This window comes from Nestor notabilis, unplaced genomic scaffold (assembly GCF_000696875.1).
Source record: "Nestor notabilis isolate BGI_N333 unplaced genomic scaffold, ASM69687v1 scaffold4565, whole genome shotgun sequence".
NCBI classification, from domain to species: domain Eukaryota; kingdom Metazoa; phylum Chordata; class Aves; order Psittaciformes; family Psittacidae; genus Nestor; species Nestor notabilis.
In genome coordinates this window covers 19,532-34,347 of record NW_009927726.1, presented here as the reverse complement: position 1 = coordinate 34,347, position 14,816 = coordinate 19,532, and the positions used below count along the sequence as shown (strand labels likewise).

The 14,816-nt window shown below is 38.7% G+C and overlaps 1 protein-coding gene across 1 annotated transcript; it reads right to left on the bottom strand.

Annotated features, from left to right (window-relative positions):
* Positions 1-6,055: 6,055 nt before the first annotated feature.
* On the bottom strand, positions 6,056-13,806 carry ASB14 (ankyrin repeat and SOCS box containing 14). Its single transcript, XM_010014171.1, has 9 exons — positions 13,679-13,806; positions 13,117-13,168; positions 12,558-12,693; positions 12,303-12,461; positions 10,184-10,429; positions 9,496-9,667; positions 8,035-8,578; positions 7,033-7,186; positions 6,056-6,249 (listed from the first exon to the last, which is right to left on the bottom strand). The coding sequence occupies exons 1-9, from the start codon at positions 13,804-13,806 to the stop codon at positions 6,056-6,058; spliced, it is 1,785 nt and encodes a 594-aa protein (XP_010012473.1).
* Positions 13,807-14,816: the final 1,010 nt, after the last annotated feature.

Below are 14,816 nucleotides of genomic sequence, written 5' to 3'. Positions count from 1 at the left end.
ATGCCTTGATCGTTCTTTCTCAGTTAAGTGATTTCCATTTTCATGTTGGTATAATTTCTCTTCTGTATGCCAGATGTAGCATGGTGATGCTACATGTTTATTGCAAAATTATGTTTTCTCAAGGCTTCTTTGCAGTAAGGAAGAAACTGTGGGGTTTCTTCTCCACTTACCTCTCTGTGCAATTGACTGCTCTTGAAGCAAAACTCAAAACTCTCATTGGACTTCAGTAGTACACTGAAACTTGTTCTTTACATTGCTGTGTGGACAACCTTGCTGAAAACAAAAAGGGATGTCCAAATATGACAGTGCTAAGCTTTACCTAACTTGTTGCACATAACCGTTCTTAGATTTAGAAGGAAGAATCCTTAATAACATCAGTGAGATGTGCAATAGTTCTAGACAGAAGGATCTTATTTTTTGTTTCGTATTGCACTGTATGATACTGTCTTCATTTCTTCAGTGAAATGATGCTGAAAGACTTCTTTCGCCAGCAGGATAAAATACTGTCAGAGCTAGGTAGAAGCTGATGAGATGCAGTTGCACTTTGCTGCATGAGGAATGTATAAAGCATTCCTTATCAAATGATAAGAATAATGTATATACTCTTGTAGCACAAGTGCCATGTTCTTGGTTTCTTCCCAGTATGTGTAATGAAAAGCTGTAAGCCTTTGAGTTCACTTTTTAAACACTCTTAGAGTTGCAGGAACATCTTGAATTCCATAATTTTAAAAATCTTCTGCATATGTAAATGCCTTGCCACGAGTACACTACATTCACTGAAAAGGAGTTGAGGCTCTCTTAAGTCTTTTGATGGAACTTGATTTTGCAGACAGAATGTACTAGCTCTGAAGTAAGGAGCTATGCTAATCCTACATCCTAGAATCAATCCTGTAATACATGTTTCAAAGCAGTATCTGTTTACAGCTTGTAATCTGAACTCCATATTCCATACCCTATGTAATATTTATTTTGTATAGTACTAAATGTGCATTCACCTTTTGCTCCAGAAGAGAAAACTTGTTTGAAGAGAAATATTTATTTTTGCACTAATTACTATAAATACTAAAATCCAGTGGAACAGAATATATCTAATAGTGGCATGAAAATAACAAAATATAGAAAGAGAAGAATATACTTATACTCCAAGTTATAATATAACAGTTATGAGTGTTTTATAGTTCATTGCAGGGCATTTCTGGTGTTCAGGAATGGAAGCAATTTTCAGAATACCTCCCCATCAGCTGGTGATGGCCCAGCCCTCCATGGGTGGAGCTGCTCAGTGCCAATACAGTATGGGAGGAATCTAAGGACCTCTCTGCTCGATGCCTGTAGGTGCAGGGAGGGATCAGTGTCCTCAGCCCTCCTCATGCGATGGAGTGGCCCCGTGCTGGCAGCTGTCTCCTTTCACAGTGCAGAAGTTCCCAGCCTCTGGCTCCTGTCACAGGAGACAAGGGGAAGCAGTGCTGCCCTCTCAGTGCTCGGCAGGACTGACAGAGTCCGCTGCAGCAGGAGCAGAGCTCCTGGAGCACCGCAGCCTGGGGAAGGGCTTCAGCAGCTGTGGAAGGGGTCATAGTATCCCTGCCTTGAGAGAGGAGGGGAGGCTGAGTCTCCACGTTCTCTTCCTGAGTCAGTTTGCAACTCCTGCTCCAGTACATTTTTTGACCCCAGAGTAGCCTGTCACTTGCAGAAATAGCAGCTTTTGCTGTTGCCCGGTCAGACCAGGTGGCATTGCCCTGTGGCCAGATTTGGCTAGCACACTGTCACATGGACCACACACATCTGAGGTTTTTGTCTAAAAAAAAAAGAGTGGCATTTTTGTTTCATATATAGTCTTCTGTTCTTTGCTCTCATCCATAGCACACTTCAAATTCTTGCCAACAAAAATGTACAGAGGCAGCAAACCCAATTTCTTCCCTTTTTGTGCCTAAATCTTGTCTTACAGATCATTGCATGGCAGCCATGTTGTGTCTGCAGATCACTCCAGTTCATGTTTCTCTGTTTGTCTGTTGGTTTTCACTTAATGATATTTCTCTTTTCTATCAAATAAAACAACAGCATAGCTCAAGGTTACTGGGTCTTACTGTATCTTCTGCAGGTACATGCTGAAGATGAAGTAGTTTTGGAACAGCACAGGAAGAATAGGAAGTTGGTGGTCTGCAGTTTCTAGAATCTAGTCACCCAGCCTGTCAGAGTAGGGTGGATTGTGTTGAGTAGTTTAACTGCAGTAGCCCCAGCTCCATATGGAAGAGTTAATAGATTAGCAGTCTCATCAGAGAAGGCATTTCTGATGTCTGTTTTGTATTAGCCTTATTGAAGAAATGTCAGAAAATTGAATGGCTGCATTTTTTCTTGAAACCCACTATTACTACTTTAGACATAAATCTGCAAAGATGATGAAGAAAGGAGAGTAAAGTTGGCAGATGAATTTGCTGTCATATAGGATTTCTCAGATTTAGTAATGCATGATGGAATTGCTCCATTTGCATAGATGGAAAGCCTGGATGGAAAAGCAATTAAATGTAGTTTTCTAAAACTGCATAGGAGTGAAGAGCATTTTGTTTGTGTTGGAGAATTCTCATCTTAACCACTAACAAAAGGGGAAATGATTGAAGAGTGTAAAAGAAAACAGATTGAAATGCATTAATGGAATAAAGGGGGGTGGTTTTGCTTATTTAGGAGAGTCTCACTGGTGTAAAATGAGCAAAAAGATAAAAAAGCATTTGGGAGAGTGATGAAAGCTGCAGGAGCAAAAGGCAGGTCAGAAAAGATGAGGAGGTTAAGAGGAGTGGTGCACTGAGTGAGCAGTGGGGTGAGCATTGCTGAGGTTTTGCTTAAGGGGTGGAGGATCATACGGCTTTTCACCTCAAGGCAAAAAATAGCTGCTGAGGTTTTATTCATGCCCTTCTCCCCAAAGTAAAAAACGATTTAGTACCTTATTTCCTGTGAGTTTTAGAACTACATCATTGGAGAACACTTTTGTTAATTAAAAAAAAAAAAAAAAAAGTGCTTAGTATTTTCCTTGAGAGTATGACTTTTATAATCAACACCTCCTGTCCTCCTGGGAACTACTGTGGTAGGATTTTACCACTTGAGCATCTTATTATTGTAAGTAAATTACTGGTTGGTTTCCTCACCTGTAATTTATTGATCTTGTTTAATATTGCCTTTTACCTACAGCCTGATGTTTCAAGCACTTTCAGCTGAAGTTGTAGTTTGTTTCATGTACATCTACTAGTACTTCAGACACCCCTGAAAATACTCTTTCAAGTACGTGATTTTAAAGTGACTTTGCATTGGTGCTGCAGCTGCAGTGTTGTGAGGACTAATTTTTTATGCTGCCAATTGCAATCTCGTAGTTAGTGCCACATTTTCCCCCTTAGGTAAGGGGATATTGAGTTTGCTACACTAGGTAAATTTACACGATGCAGACCAAGCAAGTCTTGCTGCCCGTTGTTCCAAGCTACATGCATTCTTTATGTATGTAATGGCATGGATATATCAACAGTATACTCATAGGTATGCATTTTATTGCAGTATAGATAATACCCAGCACTCCTTTATGGCCACTAACAGCTTTCTCCAAGTTTAAATCAAAGACAAGTTAAGAGTCATATGCAGCACAGCCATATATACCTGATTATGAGCAGGTAGTGTAAACTAATTTGAATATGATAGTCTATCATACTTCCTTCATCTGTTTAGGTTTGAAACTGTGTGAAGACAATTGACTGTCTAACAATGAAGTAATATTTAAGAGTTAAGGAACATTCCCCCTCTACAGTGCTGTCACATTTCATCTTTATATAGATATAAACCCAGAGCTAAAAATTTTGAAACAGCTGAAGCTGGTTTTGGAGATACAATTTATGTACATTGATATAAAGAAGCAAATGTGCCTGCACGTAAGTTCGAGGTAAAATCTGATCAATTAGTTGCACAGAATTCTGGAGAAGCTAATGGAAGAAACTATGTTACGATATAGGCTCTTGTTGCTTCAGAAATAATTCACATAGAGAAAGAAAACCTGCCTCTGCTTAGTGAATTTAACAGAGAAATTGTCTAGTCTAACAGTGAGAGCTGGTATTTTACATTCTTTCTGCTGCTCTATTTTACAGAATATCTTGCAAGTCAATCAGTCTCTGAGGCTTTTTTTTTTAACCCAGCTGTAAGTTGATTTTTCTCCTTGCCACAGTGGTACCTAAGTTGTCATGACAAGAACAAGTCAGTGTGTCATTGTGAATGCACTTGTATTCCTAATGAAGTTTATATTGCAAGCCAAGGATTTTGTACAATCTTTCAGGTCATTTTTATAATAGAGTGGTCAAATCCTTATGATGATGTTCTGGATTGGTCCTGTTCTAGTGAAGTGTAAGTGATTTTTGCAATGTTTGAGACTGACTTGCGCATTTTCCCTGAATAGCTGTATTAAAAACCTTCAGTGGCATATTTGTGTCAACTTTGATTGTTGTATAATCTTGGAAACATGGATAGTAAACCTGCTGTGCCAGGGCTTCAGTCAATGTTTTGTTGATTAAATAAAAGCTTAACTATAGGAAATTTCTGGGTGGGATTTGTACTAATGCAAAACCCTCCTGCATTTTCATAACACTGACTTCCAGGAAGCACCATTATCGGTGACAGGATCTGTTCCCTTCCTCTGCACAAAGTTTTAACACGCAGTTATATTGCTCTGTTGTCAAAGTGTATCTCCGTTTAATTCTAACCATTAGCCATATAACCTCAGAGGAAGTTATTGTACTTGGGAATGCTGATAACTTATTTTTGCAACAATCAGAAGACTGAACAGTAGAAGAAAACTCTTAAACATTGTAGCTGCCTGTTTAGTGCACATGTTGGTGTGGTTGGCAAGGTGTAGCACTCTGCAGAGCTGTGGTTATAATGGTCAGAATTCACGTGTACAGAGGCTTATATATACCAGCACAACTATTAACATGGGTACTGATACATATCTTCATGGGCTTTGTTAGTTTATTACATGATAAACACCATGTAAAAAACAAAGGGTCATAATTACATTATGGTTAAATTTGTATTTTATAAGGTTTGTAGATTTTTCTGGGGAAAAGCAGACTTTTGAATTATGTAACTTCTGTGATAAAGATGCATGTATAACTAGAAAAAAATCTATGCTTACTTGATAATGAAGGAATAAATACTACTAATGCCAACTGTGTTGATAAACTTTCTTTTTTCTAAACTACAGACTCACAGCAGTATTTTTAAGAAGAACAGGCTCTGTGTCTGTGTGTACACTCTAAGCCTTCCTAAGACAACTGTGACTGCTGACAGGTAGTGCTCCAAACGCTTACATTCCAACTGTATAAAGAGAAACTCCCAAAATTGCAAGCATGCCTTTGGCCATCACTGCAGGAGGAAAACCTAGTTCGAGCAAGAGTAATCAAAATACATGGTGGATGATACATACTAGTAGTACCTGAGACTGAGCTGCAGAACTAACACGTCTGTCAGAAATAGTGCCTGCTTGTTGTGACATTGGTATTTTATGCTAGCTGCTGCTAAGCAGAGGTTTCTGTGGCTGTTAATCCCATTTCACTGCTTAGAATGTGGGATTGCTTCATTGAGGAAAAAAACCCACCCTACTTACGCTGCTCTGCAGAACTTCACTGTAGAAATTCAAAATAAAACTTATTTCTTGGCAAGAGAAAGGGAAGTGCAAGAGAAAAATTCGTTAAATTGTTGACCTTTAACTAAACTGAGTTTAACCCTGCAGTGGGGGTAGTGTTATCTGTCATGACAGGCTTTAAGTTAGCAGTAACACAAAGCTTGCATTTTGCAGTTCCTTAACTTTCCACACTAAGCATTTAAAATACTATTGCTGTAACTTACAGATGGTTTATATTCCAGTTGATACGTAGAATGTGATCACTAATACTTACATTTTGGGGTTCTCCCCATTTTCCTCAGGGGGTGAGGGGGAATGCTGGTATTCCTTAATACACATGGGGGATAAAATCCCAATAGAAAACACAGTCTTATCCACGCCAACATTCCCTTCAAAATACAGAACTAATAATTATGTACAGTTGAGGTTGTAGGTGCCTGTGAAGTTTTCCTGTCCATAGAGGTCATATTCCTTGTACAGTACATAGTCTTTCAAGCAGTTTGGCAGTGGAAGGAAGGTCATGAAGACAGGACAACGGAGGCGCAAACGGCCCATGCATTTCCGTATCTTCAAACGACAAAGATGCTTCAGAGAGCGAGGATTTGCTAGAAATGAGAAAGCAAGATTGATGTAATTCATTTATTAAATGTTCTTCAATTTATTTATTCAATACTCTGCTACCTTTCAAAAGCTTTCTTCCCTATATTGCAGCATATTCACTGCAAATGGACAGATAAAATGAATGTGACTGTCCCTGGACAACCAGACCTGTCAGGATCTACTCTTTTTGTCTCAGTCCATCTCCAGTTATATTTACAGCCATTGGCAGCTAAATCAACAGATTTTGTTTCTGTCAAGTTGGCTAAATGTAGGTTATTGTAAGTTTAAGGAGTAATGGTTGGGGAATGTACTTTAACCCCAAACAATGGTGTCGTTTCTCTGTCAACCTGAAGAAGCTACTGAAAGTAGGATTTTGGGTTACTACTTCTTAATCTATGTACAAGTAAAAAGAACATAGAATTAATCTAGATTATAATTAAATCACTCCATTAAAACTAGTGCTATATTAAACTTGTTCTACCAACTTGAGGCAGGGGAAAGGGTTTTCTCCCCTCTTAAGAGAATTGCGTTGTCTGTTGTAATTAAAGCTCCCAAGTGTTCTACAGAAATTGTGCAGTTACTGTGTTAGACTTGTGAGAGAAACTTAGTTTAAATCCTACACAGGCTGATGTTTAAGAGGTCTCTTACTGTCAAAGCATAATTTCAGGCCTAACAAGGGTCAAGAAAAGCACAGTCTGAGGTAAAGAAAACTAAAATACTACCAACAAAAATGGCCCCAATCCCCAAACAGCTGTTTGTCTTCTCAAACGCAAACATCACATACTTACTTAAAATCAAATTGATGTCTGGCCAGAGTTCCTGTTCTTTGAGAACTGCTTCTAGCTTCCAGCAGATTTTAACGTGATCGACGTAATCTAACATCACTCGCACTACTTTCCCAGACAGATGCTTCAGCCATGACAAGGTTATCACTTCACAGAACTGATAGAAACAAAATGTTTAATAGATAACATTCAGCACTCCTTTCAATGACTTACACTTCTGCAGGGCAAGAGCTAATTAAGTAACTTCAGCAGAATGCCAGGAAGAATGAGTGTTCTGTCAGGCAGGGGAGCTTCACGGGTTGTCACAGCTTGCATTAAGCCTCACTAGTACAATCTGAAAATCTGAGTGATGGCTATTTTGTACCAGATCCAAATATGAACTTAGTTACCAAATACACAGTTGCTTAAGTACTTACAAAAGTGCTACTGCTGTATAAGTGGAATTTAGACTCGTGTCCCAGCAAGCTGAACAGGGAGATGCATCAGCACAGTGCCTGCCACACCCCTTATCTTCAGGTTAAAGAAGGGTTTATTAGGCTCAAGTGCACTTTACAGACTAAAAACAATGACACTAATGCTCTCAGAACCTCTTAGATTGGTCAAGGTTTGTTAATTTCAGCTCAGTGCTTCCTGTGCCAGCTCCAGGAGTCCTTACAACAGCCTTCCAGTATTAGTGCTAGGATAGCGGACAACCCAGTGAGCCAGCTTGCACATCCCTGCTTTCAGAGCATGGACAAGACCACCCTGAGGAGCCAATTCTATACCGTTAGCTACATTTCCACAAGTCAAAAATAATGTTTATGCTCATTTGCTGTCATGAACCAGGCCTCATGGCAACATCTATATTTAATTTTAAAGCCTTGTCTGTTCCTATTTTTATGTGTAAACTGTCTTTCTTACAGATTCAAAACTTCCTTTTCTGGCACTGCATCAAGTACATTTTCATGTAGTTTTAGGAAGGATATTGGGAGTAAAACAACGTATGAAGCCATCTGATAGATGTACCATTGTATCTTTGATAACAGTCGGAGTCCATCCATCAGTCACGTACTGGGAATGCGAAGTGCCTCCCTGAGAGCAGTCAAAGCAGCGGTGCACATCATACCCGTAATTCATCAGCATTCTTAACATGACTTCATCTTTCAGAGCATACTGTAGAGCTGATGGAAAATGCGTTGTATTCACTCTGCAGAAGTAATTGACATTCGCCCCATGTCGGAGCAGGAGATTCATTAACTCATAGTTGCCCATCCTCAAGGCTATTTGGAGACAGTTGATGGGATCTTGGTTTGTCAGGGCTCCAGCATTTAACAGCAACTGTGTTGAGCAGATATCCCCATTGGAAACAGCAAAGTACAATGCGGATTTCCGGTGGTCATCGTAGCCTTTACGAACTCTCTGATCCAGCATAAAATTGGCATCAAAACCAGATTTGAGGAGAAACTCGAGGCACTGAGGATGTGCTCCTGCTGCTGCTGAATGAACTGGACTTATCCCACTTTCTTTAATGGCATCAAAATTAGTAACTGGAACTAGTATTTTTAAGGCTCTAAAGAATTAAAAAAAAAAGAGACTCAGAATCTGAAACCTGCTGGTTCACCTACCTCGATCTTTGAATTTCTCTTCAGAATTCATCATGAAAGTATAAAATCGTCTTAGTCTTCCAAACCAGTACCATGGCATGCTACACCTCTGCACTGGCTTTAATTGTTAGTAGTTGAATTGTTAGCCAGCAAGGGATACTGACTTTACACTTACTACGCATAATGACTTACTACCAATGATTCCTAAGGGATACTGACTTTACACTTACTACACATAATGACTTACTACCAATGATTCCTTCTCAACAGAAGCTTTTCGTAAATGCTGAGAGCACAGTGTTATTGCTTAACCTACAGGAATTAAGGAATTAACAATGCATTATGACATAAATACATACATAATTTAATATAAACATTTAAATATATTTAATTTATATAAACCAGTCACATAGGAATTAAGAATCCTTAGATTCTTAACCACAATTCAACATTGCCACTATTGAAGACTTGGTTCTCATTTACTGGTTGTGATTTTAGTATAAACATCTTCCAGTAACCTTGCTGTCTTTAAAACAGGGGTAAGCCTTACCCCCTAAATCTAGTTGTTTATTTAATCCATTTACCATCCTATGATGGGGTGGAGATGAGGCATACCCAAAGAGAGTGAGGGGATCCCAAGAACCTCAACATCAGACTGGACAGCGTTACTATTTGTAACAAGTGAATTATGTTCATCCTAGAATGATGAAGATTTTATCCTGACTCATCTCTTGCATTCAGGCACAGAAAACTCTCATGTACAAGGTAAAAAGATTTCCTTCTATAAAGCTACAGATTTGCTGCCTGCTTCAAATATGGTACAATTAGCAAAATTAGTATTTCTGGTGTGACCATTATTTGATTTTTAAGTATATTAACTCACAGAAAGTGTCCTCTATATGCAGCTCTGTGGATTGGCAAATGACCCGAGTGCTTTGGTACATTGGCATCAGCCCCATATTCTAGTAAAAGACTCAGAGAATCTGGATTTCCTCCTCCTGCTGCTTCAAATAACACAGAAGCACAATCCATTGCCTGTGAAAGAACATCTGCACCTGCAAAGAAGCATCAAGGATTTTCACACTGATCACTGTGAATATCCAGCAGTAATTAATACCTCTAACCCTCCAATGACATGGTATTGTGAATTCTGCATGTTACTAAATCAACCTTCTGAGCTGTAAAACAGAACCACAAAATAGTTGAGGTTGGAAGTGACCTCTGGAGACGACCCATTCCAACCCTGTGCTCAAGCAGGGCCAGCTACAGTAGGTTGCCCAGGACAGCGTCCAGTCAGATTTTCAGTGTCTCCAAAAATGGACACTCCACAACTTCTCCGAGTGACCTGTTCTGATGTTCAACCACCCTCACAGAAAAGTGTTTTCTTATGTTCAGGCAGAATTTGCCAGGTTTCAGTTGGTGCCTGTTGCCTTTTGTTCTCTTATTGTGCACCACTGAGAAGAATCTGGCTCGGTCTTCACACCATCCCATCAAATATTTGTAACACTGGCAAGAGAGACCCCCACCCCACGCCTTCTCTTCCTACAACATCCTATAGAATCAATTCTCACCTTTTTGCAATAAGAGCTCCATAATTTCTGTATGGCCAACCTGTGCAGCCAGTGCTAGAGGTGTGAGCCCATATCCACTGCGAGGGTCAGGATCTGCTCCAGAATGAAGGAGAAGCCTTACCAGATCCTTCCTGCCTAGTCTGGCTGCCTCATGTAAAGCAGTCCTCTTGTGAACACACTGCAAATTCACTTTTGCACCAGAATTTATCAACAAAGAGGCAATCTCATACGAACCATGTTTAATTGCTGTAAGACAACAAGCAAAATGTCAGCCCGAATGTTATTCCATACTATTCTATGCACTATGGCTTCTGTTATGCAACAGCCCAGGAAACCTCAAGCTGATCCTGATAGCGCTATTTATACACTGAGAAATGTCACACTACACTAAAAGGTTTAACTTATTGACAAGTCTGTTCTTTGTTTCCAGGATAACATTAACTATACAAATGAATAATTTTATGGTAATCTCTTTTTCTTTCTCTAATCCCCTATTGTGTTTGGTAATGCAACAGAATACAACTTCTCCTTCCACTAGGCAGGGATCATATAGCGGGGACTTGGTGTGGTCAGGAGCTGGCCTACTCAGAGAGCTCTATTTAATCTTCATAAGCAGTTACCGTAATATGAAATGAAGTTTAAAATGACTGTGTCACATGCCTTCTTAGCTTATTAAACCTTATCTGTTAAGTCAGGAGGGATCTTAAAAGAGTAATTTGCATTGGCTCCAGTGGGTGGAATGAATAGGCAACACTTCTCCCTCCTCCTCTCTTTGATCTTCCAGGCTGTGTGGGGTAGAACAGTGAGTGCCCTTCATCAAGACAGATTAGGTAGAGGAGCTTCATGTGCCACAGCTACTTGAAATACCACTGACAGCGCACTATAACCTGTGATACCCCATTATCTGTAACCTATATGGCTGCTTTAAATAAATCCCATAAATCCCCATCTCGGGGGATGGTGCATTTTAATATACTGCACTTCAAAAGTATCTAGGAATTCTCTACATATTTCTGAGCAGCCTTAGTCTAGCAGACTAATCTAGCCTAGCTAGACTAGAACCATCATTTCAAAAGGGTGGACCAGGGGTCCTGCATATGGTTGGTAGCCTTTTTCCTTTCCTTTAACAAGAGTCTTGAAAAAAATACCCTTCTAACATGGACAAACTTAATAGGTTCATCCGAGAAACTTACAGTGCTCCTTGTACTGTACAAGTTGAAAAACATCTTGGCAAAATATGGTTCTTTACAAATCAAGAATTATGGGGGTTTGTGCATGGACAAATTAAAATGGCATTCACCCTAAGAGTGATACCAGCTATGGTACCTTCTTCAATTAAAAGAACAAACAAAATCAAAGAGAAGTGAACCAAGAATTTTGGCCTGTCTGGCTTCACTTGTCATACTTGGATTATTCCCAACAATGTCTGAGTAGGGATGAACACTATTTTATGCTCTATATAAGGCAGACTGGTTTGCTATAATTTTTGAAAACCAGTTACCATGGGTTTTGAAGAAAGAGAAGCTGATGCAATGAAAGAGATACCATATATACAGCAAATATTAATGTCTTGTGCCTGCAGACATGAAGAACAGTAGTGGCACAAATTAGGAAGACCTGGTTATCTGGGATCGCTGCTTAAATGATGCCAAGAAAAGCAGAGGAAGACACTTTGCTCTTCATGGAGAAAGCTATTTGATTCTTTGAGGAAAAAGCTGTTCAACCTGAACCTCAAACTCTTTATAGCTGAGGGATAGAAAATGGTAGGCATCTGGAGCTCCCTGCAGTGGAACAGACTTTGAGGAAAGATTTTAGCTTCTCTGCTTCCTATACTTCAGTAGACCAGTAAGGATAATACTTGAACTAATAAATAATGCTAAGAACTGTGTGATGACAGCCCCTAACTTGGAACTGTCATCTCATTTAAAGCCTTGGTATTGTCTAAGAAAGAGACAGGGACAGACATATTCAATACAGAGATTAACATATTTTGCTCCTTATAGCAAAATAGTTTAGATATTGATCTGAAGTCAAATATGTCAAACTGAAACCTAAATTGTGTAACTACAATCTCACCTCATTCCCCCACCTCTCCACCCCTTCTTTATTGAGTATTCACCTATAACTAAAGAAGAGTCTCCCTCTTCATTCTTAACATTGGGGTTGCAGCCACTGAGCAGGAGAAAACGGACATTTTCTACAAGGCAATTTCTTACTGCCACCAGTAGGGGTGTTTCCCCTTTTACAGTGGTCTGTTCCCATGTAACAGCAGAGGAGGCTGAAATACAGAAAAGTAGAACACATTTGAAGCTGGATGACTCATCAAACACAACTTTGTAAAACTTTTTGGTGGGAAACCAGAAGGGCTCTGTACCTTTAAAAGTGATTTCAAGGATATTCTTATTTAGCTGTGCTGCAGCTTCATGCACTGGAAGCCAGCCTTGCTGATCTGCTTCTTCAAAAGCAGAACTGTGCCTCACCAACTTCATCAAGGCCTCTTCTTGGCCTGTGATATTTTATAACAGACACGTATCCCATGACTCATCATAAAACAAAATTCAGGCAACTAATATATTGAGTGCCATCTATCCCATCAGTGTATCTAGAATAAACAACTTGTTTTGTCAAGGGTGGTTGAATGAATGGAACAATCAATGAATGATATTGACTCACAAAGCGTTTTGAGTTATACATTGAAAAAACTTACTTATAATAGTATGACTAAAATAGTTTAAATACAATTCTCTCATGAGCAATAATGCATAAAAGTTTAATGTACAAACAGGTACCCTAGTAGAACTATAGAAAAATTATTTATGTAGCCAAAAGTAAAGTTAGGCTGATTTAACAGGGATAAGACTGATCCCAACAATGCAATATTCAAGTGATTCCTAGGGGTATAGGCTTAGTGTGGTGTATTTATACTTAACTGCCTGAATTGCTGCAATTATCTTTCCATGTTCTTTACTTGTAACACACTGGAAACTGCATAAACAGAAAAAAAACCCAAGTAAAAATTAACATGAATTCAGGATATAATCATACCTTAAATTTAAATACTCAAGTCTAGACTACATGCTAGATTTCTGTAAGTTATATATGCTTTTTCAGGATTTAATGTATTAAAACACTTTTTTTGTTGGTCTCCCCTTGCCACTATATCGGATTTTTCACACAAAAGCCAACAGTTAAAAACATAAAATGAAAAGGTACCATACCAATGTATTTCTATATCACATACTTCTTCATAAAGCTTATACTCATTTTGATATTGATGTAAAACATCAACTGAAAGTTTCATACATTCCATATTTTTGAGGAGAGGGGAATAGTTTTTCAGTGAGAACTCAGAACAAGTGAGCTACCAGTGGTCTCCAGTACCCATGAGACAAGGTCAGAGCAATACAACATATGGAGTCACAAAGGAAAATAAGGTTGCTACATGCTTATAACAATGCCAAGAAAACACCCAAAATAGAAGTAATAACTTACGACCTTTCATCCTCTGTTGCACTGCCCCTTGCTTCAATTTTATGCCTCTCTTGTAAGCTTTCCTGAATAGCTTGTTGGGTAGGGATTTCATCTTCAGAATCATCATCGAATATATACATAGAATTATACATGGCAAATATGCACAACCTGGATCACTTTTCATAGGGAAACACTGCTTTTTAATTGGAAGCAGATGTTAAATCTTCAAGTGAAATCTGGAGTAATAGAAATAGCAATCACAGTTTAAGTATCAAGAGAAATGAAACATAGTTTAAAATAAATTAATGGAACTTCTCCCTCTCAAGGTCCAGCCTTCTCCCAAGTATTTACGTTTGTGCTGCAAAAAGTTATTCTATTTATAACAGATAAAGGTTTTCTATTCCAATGGGATGTGCTAGTTTTTGCCTCTGTTCCACAGACTGAACATACCGAATAGCTACTTGTTCTGGCATTACTTACTAGAAAGCAGCAAAAATAAGTAAAACTCAGTTTCCAGATAAATAATCATTCTCTCTTAAATGCTTTAGACACTCAAACACCATCACAATTGTGCTCTGATGTTTCCTTAGTAGAAAAACTAAGGACCAGGGTGCGCGGGGGAAAGAGGAGGGGAGTGAGCAAGCAGCTGCGTGCTTCTGAGTTACCGGCTGGGCTTAAACCACGACAATATGCAATAAGACTTGGGATGTTTTTTCGTTTTGTTCACAGAGGCCCTGGAAGTGAAGGGCAAGTAAAGGACACACATTTAAAATAATAAAGGTTATTATTTTAAATCATAACTTTTGTTCTAATTGTTTCAATACAGATATTGTTAAGACTGTGTCTTGCAGTCAGGAAGGTATTGCAGATTTGTGTTATGTGCATCAGCCTCCCAGCTGATAGGGATATTTGTAAGGGATAAATATATAAAATACTGCAGCAGTATATATCCAACTACAGGCAGAAATGAAACACACTGGTGTAACCACAAGGGAATTAATAATTAAAAAAAAACAAAACCAAAAACTTAAGAATAGCATTAGTTAAAAAAAGTTTGTCAAATTGAAAGAGTTCAATTTAAAATATTTTTACCCTTTTAACATTGTAATGAACAATGGAACATAGAAATAAATCCAATTGATACTATATGTTAAGTCTAAAT

Coding starts and splice junctions, on each gene's coding strand:
- ASB14 (XM_010014171.1), bottom strand. CDS start 13,806: ATGTATAATTCTATGTATATATTCGATGATGATTCTGAAGATGAAATC. Junction 12,462..12,557: donor CCTTGAAATCACTTTTAAAG/GTACAGAGCCCT, acceptor TCTGTATTTCAG/CCTCCTCTGCTGTTACATGG. Junction 9,668..10,183: donor GGAGCTCTTATTGCAAAAAG/GTGAGAATTGAT, acceptor GCTTCTTTGCAG/GTGCAGATGTTCTTTCACAG.